This window comes from Dromaius novaehollandiae, chromosome 15, assembly GCF_036370855.1.
Source record: "Dromaius novaehollandiae isolate bDroNov1 chromosome 15, bDroNov1.hap1, whole genome shotgun sequence".
NCBI lineage: Eukaryota > Metazoa > Chordata > Aves > Casuariiformes > Dromaiidae > Dromaius > Dromaius novaehollandiae.
In genome coordinates, this window is record NC_088112.1 from 1400724 (window position 1) to 1413125 (window position 12402).

Consider the following 12402-nt stretch of genomic DNA (forward strand, 5'->3'; position numbering starts at 1 on the left):
CCCAGGACTGGTGGGCTGCCTGGGCATGGCCTCGCAGGGCAGCCCCAGCTGTGGCTGCTGCTGAGGATGAAACAGAAGTGCCCCCAGCCAGAAGAGGGGTCAGGGCTGGAAAGCCCCGCGCGGGGGTCTGCATGCCGTTCCCCCTTCCCACCACCCTCCTCAGCACGGACTCCCAGCACGGGGCAGGGGCTGGTCCCCCCAGGTGCCAGCAGTGCCCAGTCACACCATCCCAAATGTTAGCCACAGGCGGAAAAATCAGCCGGACTCCTGTTTTCCACCTTCAAACACCCCCCCCACCCCACGCACATTCTTGCTAAGTGATTTCAGCTGTTGCCCGAGCAGTGCAACAGGGAACCAGCTCCCTGCAGACACTTACCGGTGCCAAACTGGTTGGTGCAGGGTGTGCACGCACCCCGGGTGCGCCATGCAGCAGAACGGTCCTCGGCGTGAGCAGTGGCACACAGGCTCCGTTGTCCCTGCCGACATCGCAGCTCTGTCTCTTGCAACCCTGGCTCGGCTCCCTCCATCGCAGGCTCCAGGCTGCCCCGGTTGCACGCTTGGGCGCAGCCGACAGCACAACCCAGCCGCTCCAGGGCAGGGAGCAAGGTCCCCACGCGAAATTCCTGTCCCCTGGCGTGAGCTCAGTGGCGATGAAGGCGGCAGGGGGGCCTGAGTCGAAAGCTGGCGGAGACAGAGTTTGTCGAAGTTTTCCTTAAGGACTTTCAAAGGGCTCCTCTGTGATTTGTGCCTTCTCCGGGGCTCGGCAGGTCCCTGCCTGGCAGGGAGGGAGCAGAGTCATGTGAAGTCCACGTACCTCCATCGCCTCCCTGCCTTCCCCTCCTGCTGGGCTCCACATCTGTCGAACAGATGCTCAGCTCTGGGCACCCGCCCGGCCCAAAAGTTGCCTGGAGCCAGGGACAAAGACCTCTGGCTACCTCCTCCCGGTGAGGTAGGGGCCAGGTCTGCCGCGTCACGTCACGTCTGCCTCTTGCCCTGGCTGCGATGGGGCCCGATCTTGCTCCCACGTGGCCCAGGAGACCCCGGGACCTTCTTGGGACGAGGCGGGCCGGTGCAGGGCTTCCTGTGGGTGCGGGCAGGCAGGACGCAGCCGACGCCACCCACGGCCTTGTCTCCGCTTGCATGACACCGGCTGCTTTCGGGAAGGGCCGGCTCAAAGCATGGCACCGTCCTCCTCCCAAACAACCGCGATGATGGAGAGCATGTCGCGACACCCCATGGCCTTGGCAGCGATGCCAGCAGCCGCCGTCCCGCGGATAGGCCCGGTGCCACCGCCAGCAGCCCTCCGCCCCAAACAGCTTGCGCTGACCCGGCGCTAGGCCCTGGCGGAAAAAACCCTGCAGAAAAAACAGCCTAGACAGACAGACATGTGCTCTCACCAAATATTCAGTCACCTAAACTTACTCACCTTGAAGAGTTTCTTTCTCTAGATTTTCACTTTCTACTTGTCCTGACAAAACGACTCTCAGTGCAGTTATCTGTGGCATGTTAATTATTTTCTTTTACAAAAACAAATGGCATGTGCAACATCTAAAACTCCAGGCAGGTCGAGCTGCGAAATATCCCTGGGAGCAGACGCAAGGCTGGCTTAACCCAGCTACCGCCAGGATTAAACATGCGCAGATTTAGCCGGCGACGCTGTTCCTAGGTCATTATCGTGTTATGCTGCCGAGTTTCCCTTGCTGGGATGCAGGGGCTGGCTGGAGGGATCCCAGCGGCGTCCGCAGGCTTCCCGCTCGCCTGCGGGCAGAACTGCTGCTGCAGCGGAGCCGGGAGCACTCGCACGGCCCCAGCGAGGTGGAAGCGCGGCCCAGCAGGCTGCTCCGCTTGCCTTGGCCCAGGGGCAGCTCTGCCTTCGCCGGGCAGCGGCGAGCAGACGCCGGCGGGGTGAAGGAGAGGCGGAGAGACCTGCGAGTGCACCCGCGTCGCGCCGGCCGGCGGAGGGGCCACGGGGCACCCGCCACGTCGCCGATGGTGCGAGGGGCTGGCTGGGCCGCCGGCAGCATCGTGGCGGGGGGGGAACTGCTTGAGACGGGGATGGAGAGAAATAACAAAGCTGTAAATCATGACACAAAACATGCATTCATTTTATTCACAAAAACAGCCTGGATCGCTAAAACATTACAAACAGCATTTCAATTTAATGATGTAGAGAGAGCTGGAGAGACGGGGATTTGAACAGAAGAGAAATATCACTTTTCGTAACTGCTTCAGCACAGGTCCTGCAATATTATTTTTATTTTGATTTTAACTTCAGTAAGTTTACAAAAATGACTTCTAGAAGTAAACCATTGCAATTAGGAGTTTTTTCTGTATGCAGTATTTCTTGTTCTATATTAATAAACTAACAATGACATGTTTTTCTTTTTTTTTTCTTCTTTTTTTTCCTTTTTCAAGGACCGCCGTTTTTGTAGTAATTGTTTTCTTTCGTCTTTTATACCAAACCTCTTGCTGGTTAAACTTACATACGTGAATGGCTAGGAAAAGGGATACTACATCGCTTTAAACATATTCTCATTTATAAACATGAAGTTGAGGCATTCTAGAAACTATCCACTCTATTGTATGATGGGAAATAATCAAATAAAAAGTATAAATGAGGGTGCAATTAAACAACTGTGCTAAATTACAGTAGTGCTTATTAGTAACTAGATTTTAAAAGGTTACTGTAAATTTACATTCCCTACACAAGTACTGCATCTTTCACACATAAACAACATCAACACCAAAACACAGAAAGAAACTGATTGTCCATACTCTGTCTATTAAGTCTTGGTACTTTACAGATCCATTGTTTTTTTCTTTTAATTATTTTATTTGAAAAGCAGTTAAATGTCTGACTAGGACTCGAAGATGTTAAACAAACGCAAAAAAAAAATTATAAAAACAGGAATGAAATTTTGCGAGAAAATATTTTTGGTTCTAAAGAGACACAGGTGCATCCATTCATTTCAGCCAAAAATCCCTTGCCTGAGACAACACAAGCAAGCAGTGACATTGCACTTGGATGACAGAGCTTTGGGATTCCCATTCCTACTGAAACCATCTGAACGCAGCTCCTGTAGGAAGCATCACCTTCTGGAAAGGAAGAGAGACAGGGGAAGGGGGGAGAACAAAACAGAGAAGGGACAAGGCGTTAAGTTGGGCCGCGAGCGCGAGCCCTGCGCGCCGCCCTCTCCCCGCGGCTGCCGCCCCGGGGGTGCTCCTTCCCCGCTGCTCCCCGGGGCCGGCTCGGGTTCGGGGGGGGGGGGGGGGGGGCGGTGCTTTCCTGCTCACGGCTAACGAGCCCCCAGGACGGCCTAGGAGCCTCGTCAAACAGGTATTAGCAGGCGGCGCCGCTAATATCGGCAGCGCTAAGTTGATTAAAGGCAGCTAAGCAGAAGCAGCAGGCAACCGTGCCGAGAGGCCGGGCCGGCTCTGCCCCGTCCCTCGCGTCGAGGGCTCGGCGGCGGCGCGGCGGCCTTCGCCCTCGGCGGGTAGCGCGTCGGGGAAGGCGAACGCTACCTCGGGCTCGGGGACGGAGCGCCGGGCCGTAACCGCCGGGCCGAGAGCGCCCGGCGCGGCGCGTCACGTGCCCCCGCAGCACAATGCCCTATTCTTCGCGGGCGGCTCCCGCCGGAGGGTGCCGGCCCCCGCGCGCGGCCGTGAGCTCACCCGCCGCCTAAGCCGCCCCTTTGTCCTTCCGCTGGCCGCCGCACAAAGGGATCCACCCCGCTAAGGAGCTCCCGGTGCCGCGCCGTACCACGGCCCGGCGCGCCCGGCCGCCCTGCCCCGGCACTGAACCGCCTTGCGCTCGGCATTAGGGCCGGCCGCGGCGCTCGCGGTGCCGTCGGACAAAGCCGGCGCGAGGAGGGCGAGCGCGTGGCCTTGCCTGACGCGTAAGCTGCCGGCCTTGGGCCCCATCCAGCCCCGGCTCAGCACCCCCCCCCCCCCGTCCCCGCACAAGGCTCTGCACATTTCCAACCTGCGGCAGATGAAGAGCTCCTACCCCTACCCCGTCAAAGGTGCTCAGCGCTGCCGGGCAGGATTGGAGCTGGCTGGGACCCAGCGTGCACAGCATCTTTGGAAGGGAGCTCAGGCTCGCACACGCTGAGCCCCTGGGGCCGTCCTGGGCGCGAGAAGCTGGTGCATCTCACACACCTCAGCCTTCGCGCCTCTCCTGCCAGGGGCTGGCTGGGGAAAGCAGGATCAGGGCAAGGGACAGCAGTTCAGCACCCTTCTCCTGGATGCCAGGCCATCGCCCAGGCATCGCAGAGCATCTCCGGGTGCCGTGCTCGGCAGGACACCCTGGGGGTGGCAACCTGGCCCACAGTTGGGTGTTGACACTCTCTTTGATCCTGTCCCTGCTGCTCCAGCAGCCCTGCCTGCTGCCTACCCCCACCCCGCAGAGACCCGTCCTCCTACAGGTGCTTTTCAAATGAAAGGATGCCTTCCAGCGGCAGAAAAATCCTCATCTCAGACGGCTTGCACACGCGACAGCAAGTGGCTGCAATACTGTGCCTCGGAGGGTTCCCACCCACCCACAATGGGGGCAGGCAGGAGAACACGCTCCAAGCCGCTTTTATTCCACGTGCACAAGGAACAGGTGAAGCACGGCCCTTCCCATGGTCCAGCCCAAACGGGGGGAGCAAGCACGCCGCAAGCACCCTGCCCTCCTCTCCATGGACAAGGCATGGGCCACTAGGCAGGCCCCCCCTCCGCCAGCCACCTGCAGAGGCAGCCGAATGCTCAGGACAAGAGCTCCTCATCCCTGACCCAGCTTTTCTCCTGGGCAAAGATCTTCGGCTAGAGGTGAGATGAGCAAGAGCCTGTTTAGGGCTGAGATGAGACCGAACAAACTCGTGCCAACCTCGCTGACCTGGGACTGCCCCACAGCAGCGGTCTACCGCTGAAGGATTTCACTGAAGTTATAATGCGGCGACAACAAGGAGGCAGTGGGAACACTCGCTCCTGAAAGGGCATCTGGAAAAACAGCTCTGCAATTGTTCCCGCTCTCCCCTTGCCGATCCAGACACAATGGCACAGCCTCCGACTTCCCCTCCGGCCGATAGCGAGCACAATGGCCGGGCTGCAGCAAGCCGCCACCGCAGCGGCAGGGCACGGCCTTTCCAGGGGAGCCTGGCACGGCAAGGTGACCTCCCTCGCTCCCGGTGCCGGCAGCCCAGCCCGGACCTCCCCTGCGCCTGAGGATGCCGAAAAAATGCAGGAAAAAATGCAAAGGAGCACACACGTGGGTCGGGCTGGGACCCTGGCAATTCAGCCACAGGGGGAAAAATGGACAGATCCCACCCAGCATGCAGGAGCAAGAAAAACGCAAGGCACCAGGATGCATCCTGTGACACAGCTGCCTTGCCCAAACACCTTCCCCTGGTCCAGCTGGCAGACATGCTTACAAGGCTATCAGGTAGAGAAACTGAGGCACAGAGAGAGTTGACTCAGCTTGGGGTAGCAGCTGAAGTGGGATTTAACAGTTAGTCTCCCACTCTTGGAAACTCTCCTTTCTTCTGCCCTCACCATTATTCTGGGCTCTTGCAAGGAAAGCCGACAGCATCTCTCTCCTGGGAATGGGCCGGGGCTCTGCTGCTAGGTGCTAACCTACCGGCAGGCTGTGCGCTGGTGGGACTGCACAGTCCCACACTGAAATCAGTGAGGACATGCAGGCTCTAACCCGCTCCCACCCGAGCGGGACGCAGGGACAGACATCTACAGCCTGACCAGGAGCCCTGATAAACACCTCTCTCCCCTGCACAGCAACTCTGGGAACCATGGTGGACCCTCAGCATCTCACTGCACAGTGGGAAGAGGGATGAATATGGACAGTAACATGCTCCAGACTTCAATCAGGCTTAATCTTGCATGTGACTAAGCACCTGAAACTGAAGAACACCTCTTTGAAGCCACCTCCAGTGAGGAGAATATAGTACAGGAGAACTTGTGTTGGCCAAAGGCCCCGAAAGAGAGATGCTCTGTCCTACTCTGGTAGGAGGATATGACTACCCAGAAAGAGGAGGTGGGATGTTTTCCCAGCTGGATAGAGATGGGAAGGCAGAGCAACATTTACAAGACCAAGGGCTGCCTGCACAAGGATCATGATGTTTCTAGATGCCAAGAGCCACCAGAGAAGGCAAAGTGATACTTGCCAGAACCAGGGGCCACATGATCACCAACAGAACATGCTGTCGGATGGGACACCATGCCAGAACCAAAGCCATCTGTGAAAACCTTCCCCTTTGGTTTTTGCATGTCCAAACAAGCATGTGACACCAATGGGAAACAGCCCAGGATCCTGAACCAAACCTTGGTGAGGATGTCCCCATTCCCACCCAATGCTGGACTCCTCCTGGCTAGAAGAAAGCCACAGGAACTAGTGGTTTCTCTGAAATGCTCGAGACACAACACAACGTACAAAATACCTGGGAGCACCCCAGCCTAAGTGCTTCAGCCACTGAAGGATGAGACAAGTGTCCTTAGCACTGCTTCTCCAGGAGAGCCCCTCCAAGCCCCAAACACTCTGGGACACACTTAACCTGGAAGAGTATGGCACCATCTCCCAGATGGATGTGGGATTAGACAGCCCAGCAGTTTTCAGGTCCTTTTTGTATTGCCCAAAGCAACATGCTGGGGACCTGCAGGAGGAGAGATGCACTCCAGGTAGGCAGAGCCCCCTGGACAAGCCTTGGGCTCTGGTGCCTGGGCTCACTGGGTAGTGGCTACAGCTGCCACAGAGCCAGCAGCAGTAGAGAGAGCCAACATTGAGACAAGCTCCAGGAACTAAGGACTATGGTCCAAAGGAGCACACTGGCTCCCAGAGACAGCTCACCACATGCATGTGCCCATGCAGGACCCATGGAGACTCATGTACTGCCCTAAAGCCCATAAGCAGGCCACATTCAGGTCAATAACTCCCCTCAAGAACAAGCTGGGCTCTCCTTTGGTCCTTCTCTTGGGTCAAGACATCTGCAAGACATCTGAGTAACCAGGACAGTGACTCTCCTCTATGCTCCGGCAGAAGGTACTCCAAAGCGCCAGATTTGGGACTTAGGCTCAGGGAGGGAGTAGAAGGGAGATAAGAGGAGGCAGAGGGTGGTGCCCCGGTAGGGTAGATCAGGCTTTCTCCTACTCCCAATGCATGTCTAACTTACAGAGCAAATTGAGCTGGGGAGGCCAATGAGTAGACAGCTGCAGAAATCACCGTTTCCCAATGGTCTCTGCATTTGTAAACTAATATCTAGGAAAGACACAAGTGCTCCTGGCAAACAGTGACGTTGGGACTATGGCATGGCTCGCCCTCCCATGCTGTTCCAGCCTAGATATCTCAAAAAAGCCCAAACATGGAACCCACGGGGACAGAGAGCAACAGATTCACAGCAAGAGCCATCTACCCAAACACAGATGTCCACATCCGAGTAAGAGAGAGGAATGAGACGTTAGGGAGCTTCTAACATGTCTGAAAGTAGATGCCTGAAATAGTCATCTTAAACACCTCTCTCCCTCTTCATTATTAAGGGAAGATGGACAACTAGCTTGTGCAGACACTTAGGCTGGATTCTGCCTTGTCCACACAATGAAGCAACAACCCTCACACCGCTATTAGCTGGGGCATCGTGGCCAGCAGTAGGCGCTTCACCAGGGCTACTCCAGATGGAAGACAGCTCTGTTGAGTAAAATCCCCACTACTTGTGGCCTTCATGTGGCCTTTCGCTCTGGAGATAAGCCCAGGGCTACCAGTCTAGGGCTGGACGGCAGACTGTGCAGTGTTACCTAAAGCTGCCAGGGCTAGTAGAGCCCAGAGGAGCCTGGTTGGTGCAGGGACGTGCTACTGCCTGTTCGAAGTGTCTGGCCTGCCTCTCCAGCCTCAGTGCCTCAGCCAGCAGCCGCTGCACCAGGACACCAGTGGCGACTGGTTCCTCAGGCTCTTTAGATGGGCAGATAAAGCTAACGGCGGTATTGGGATTTAGCCTGTTTTTTATGCTGCCATAAAGGTTTAATTCTATTTTTTTTACTGCTTGATTTTAGATCAATGTTTAATCACAGCTGCGGCCCCTGCCCTGGCTCTCTGAGGACGCTCCTCTCAACACACATGGCTGGCAGACTGACACAGCCTGGCAGGGCTCACTGTGAGGTGCTCTTCTCCTGGTCAGCTCTTGCACGGGACCCCACCAAGGTGGACAACGCTTCAAAGAAAGCACAATGAATTTTGCAGCCACGTATAAATGGCCATCAAATGGTCCCTTACTCTGACACTAACGCTAACACATGGCTGATGTGCCACCATGACCAGCAGCCCATGAAGCTGCCGAACTGACCGCCCTATGCGGCCAGGATCTCTACTCCCCAGGCCACTGCCACCTCTAGACAGTGTTTCCACAGCAAGGCAGGTAGTGGCAGCTCTGACGGCTGCTCTAAGGTTGGCCAAAAGTAAGGCTGGAAGATGATGTGGGGTGAAACCTAACAGCCTGGTCAGAAACACAGATGTCCTTGTGACATCAAGAGGGGGTCCCCGTGTGTCCCTCTCCCAGCACCTCCACATATGGTCACAACGTAGTTCAACTTTACCTAGGTCAACACACAGCACGAGGTGATATCCTAAAATAGCGGCCCAAAATACACAGCCTTTGAGTATCTGTTCTGATGGAAGAGCCTGTGACGTCCTAAGGCGACCTGTGTCTGCCCAGGTGTCTTGATTCCTCCTGCAGCACCAGCTCTCCTCAGCTTAAACATTCTTGCAGATCCCCTCAGAAAGCAAAGTGACCCGTCCTCTCCGGGGTCCCTGAATGCTATCAAATTAAAAGTCCAATTTCAGTGGCTCCAATTTCTCAGCCAGCCATGGAATGGGGAAACAAATCAACGGGGTGATCGTTTCATGGGTTCCCCATGCTATTTAACGTCCCCATAACTCGCATAAAGCCAGGGAGAAAGGAGCGGTTCCTCAGGCTGATGCGAGCTGTGATTCTATTGACCTGTTTTAGGACTCTTCGGAAGAGATGAACTTTTTTTTTTTCCTTTCTCCCTTTTTCCAGATCACTGACTCAGCAAATTAGAACAAGAATATAATTTAGCAATACAGCGGTTTTTGAAAGACACAGTCCCACTCTCCTCATCCCCACCGCCCAAATAGATTTTTTTTTCCCTTCACTATTCATTCAGAGCTGATGCTAATTGAAAACGTAGAACGTGGTTAAAAAAACAGTGGGTTATCTCTTTGGGAAGACGTCAGAGGATGGACGATGCCCTCGCACCAGTAAGTGAGTTCCGGCTTATGTCAGGGTGATTTTTTAACCTTCACCAGCTTTGTGGGTACACTCACCAGCAGGAAGAGGACAAAAAGGTATACACATGCAGCTGATGGCTAGATTAGCTCCTGAGAAAATCAAACATAGACTAAGCACAATGCATAGCGGGCTCTACAGAGAGGTGTTGGCCCAGAGCAGCCACTGGTCTGCAGCATGAAGCAGTCACTGCCAGAGGGAAGAGTGCCCACACACTACCCCTAACACACTGCAGCGTATCCCCAGCACTCTCAAGGCACCAAGCTCTCACTCACACCACACTGACGGGAACAACCATATTCCTGCCAGACCTGCAAGGCTCCAGTTGAATTTCAGCCCTATCTGATGACTGAATTCACCTGACCTTGCCTGTGGTCCACACATTAATAATGTACCTTCCCTGGCATTTTTAGCAAGTCAGCACCCTAACCCAGCAGAAGAATTTGCAGCAGCTTCCAAGGCCAAACCCAACAACCTTGTGTTGACATGGTCCCCATGGACCTCAGAGTTACAGCCTGAATACCACCATAAGGCCTCACTCCGTGGAGAGCAGAGCAGCCTCTGTGCTCAGCGAATTCAGCAGGAGCTGGGGGCTCCTGGCATCTCTGAGGATGTACACAATGCATTTGGATTTCCCAAAGGAAATCCAAAGAATCCCCGCATGGATTCACACCGATAGAGCCACAATCAGACCCTGGCCCTGGAAGAATTCACACTGCCTTAGCACAAGAGACATCGCCCAGGGCACCAACCATTGCTTCATCTTCAACAACGTCCAAGAGCGCATTCTGCAACCATTTCCCACCCATTTCCCACCTCAAAACCATGGGCCTCTTCTCTCCCATTTACATCAAAGAGTGAGCTAAGGGACTGGGATCCAGGTGTACCACCAGCATTGGTTTCACAGCCACCACCAACTACTCACAAGCTCTACCCTAAAAAGCCTTCCAGGTTTCCATCGTTTGACTTCCTCACCAGGTTAGAAACTGCTCCCTGGCTAGGGACCACAGATAGCTGCAATCCCTTTAGTAGAAGGGACATAGGCAGTGAAACTCAAGCAGGAGTCCAGCAGCAGAAACTCTCTGCTGCAGATGCCTACAAAAGGGACCCCAGACCTCAGCACACATAGGGCCACTAGCAACCTGGGGAGAGACTCCCACCCTCATCCCTAACCAGAACAACCCCAGTATGTAAGGGAGGGTTGGGGACAGGGGGTGCTGGGCAAAGCAGACAACTTATGCTGAGAACTGTTAAGGGAAAAGAAAAAAAAGTAAGAAGTACCAGGTGTTTTATTATCTAGGGCAAGATCCAAACCCAGGAGAGCAGCCCAAGAGAAGGGTTAGGGTGCCTGACAGGGGCTGGTTACCTCCAGTGCTGCAGAAGGCTTCTTTTTGAGTTCTTCACATTTTCGGAATTTGCAAATCTGGTGGCCAGTTTTGCGATTCCTACAACTGCTGCACTGCTCGCAGTTTATCCGTCTTCGGCAGGGCGGGCACATGCCACATCTTTTCCGTTTCTTTTTCCCCGAATTGATGGCAGATGCCAATTCATTCTGCATTGGATACTCTGCCAAGCCAGCCATATGGAGCGCGCTCTCTGCCAGAAACACGCCAGCGGGGGTCATAATGAAAAGGCCTGGGTTGATGGGAAAAGCCCCCAGGTAAGGAAAATCAGAGGGGCTGTTCATTGTCTCTGCAGCTGAGACCGCCTCCATATCAGAGATACCAGTCCCATGGTCGCTTGCTAGAGGAATATGCTCCTGTACCACTCTTTTGAGCATTTCTGTCGACTGAGCAAACTGTTGTAGGGCGTTCTGTCCTTCTGAGGAGATTTCTGACACCCTGTCTAATTTGCTCAGCATACTAGAGATGTTTTTGTGCTTTGAGGTAGAATTACTTTTATCCACAGTTGCTTCATTGCCATTAGTTAAGGAGGTGCCTTTCTCTGAATGTTCGCTTACCGAGCTGCTGCTACCAAAGGTGGAATAGTGGGAGAGTGGACGGGACTTCTTAAGACTTTTGTTCAAAGGTTCACTTATTATTCCACTTTTGTTCCTCCTCTCGGAGTTGACAGGGGGGTGAGAGTCATCTTGGTTATTTTTTTCCAACGTGTCTGGCTTGTTCCCAGTGTCTTGATGGGAGCCCGAATTCGACATGGTGCACAGAGCAAAACAGCAATACCAAACCAAAAAAAACCCCCAAAAACCAAAGCAAAAGACCCCCAAAGCCCCTCTCGCAGCACCAACACACCAGCCACCGGAGAAAGCTTAAATAGGAACGCTCATGAACGGGGCGTATCCTCCAAGGTCGGCTGCAAAGGTCTTCAGTACAATTTCAGTGCAAAGACATAGTCTGCGGCTCTGATACAAAACATACGGCTCTGGAAGTAGAAAATAAAAGAGAGTTAGTACTGGCAAGAGCAAACAGGCTTTTCAAAGCAGCTCTTCCTCCCCCTGCAATGAAAGTCTCAGCGCCACGAACAAAGAAACTCCAGGGAACGGACCTCGGTGGAGATCCGTTCCGCTGCTCTTTAAAAGGGTCGCCATCCAGACAGAAATCGGGGGTTACAAAGGAAGTCCTGGCCTGGGAGCACTGTCACTCCGCTGTTTAAAGGCTCTCTGTGCCCAGCTCTCCTCCCCCTGAGGACTGAAATCCCAGGGAAGTCACGGGGCTCCTCCGCTCCCTCACAGCCTGGCCCACATGCTCCCTTCTTGCCCACCGAGGCAGGCGCAGAGGCCAGGGAGCCAGGTGCAGGAGCTGACGGGGCACCCGGAGGGACCCCAGGCTCCCAGGCCCTCTCCATTGAAGCTGCTGTCTCCCAGCTCAGGCCAGCACCGCCTCCTCGCTCTGAGGTCCTCATTCCCCTGCTCTCAGAGCTCTTCGAGCCTGGCGTCCAGCCCGCAAGCACTGCACCCACCCTCCGGGGAGAGGGAGGGACGGACCATCTATCCGCCCAGGCGATTCAACCCACCCAGCGCCCCGAGGCCAAGCAGGAACTACAGCCACCTGCTGATTTTTATTTTCTGGTCTCATGAACACAGAAATATTAAGGAGCAAGTGCGACAGAGACCCCTCCTCTCTGCTCTAAGGTGGAGAAACAGAAAATTTAGACAGGC

The 12402-nt window shown here is 54.7% G+C and overlaps 1 protein-coding gene across 4 annotated transcripts in view; it reads right to left on the reverse strand.

Annotated features, from left to right (window-relative positions):
* Window positions 1-2081: 2081 nt before the first annotated feature.
* The window catches only part of CXXC5 (CXXC finger protein 5), a 55907-nt gene continuing 45586 nt past the window's right edge, over window positions 2082-12402 (reverse strand). For 2 of the 4 annotated variants that reach the window (XM_064520730.1, XM_064520731.1), the window contains exons 2-3: window positions 10654-11666; window positions 2082-3096 (exon numbers count right to left, since the gene is read on the reverse strand). In XM_064520730.1, coding sequence (XP_064376800.1) covers window positions 3052-3096; window positions 10654-11442 — 834 coding nt within the window. In that variant the 5' untranslated portion in view covers window positions 11443-11666 and the 3' untranslated portion in view covers window positions 2082-3051. Of the gene's footprint in view, window positions 3097-10653; window positions 11667-11789; window positions 11932-12402 lie in introns of those variants that run through there. The other 2 variants (XM_064520732.1, XM_064520733.1) reach the window with 2 other exon arrangements.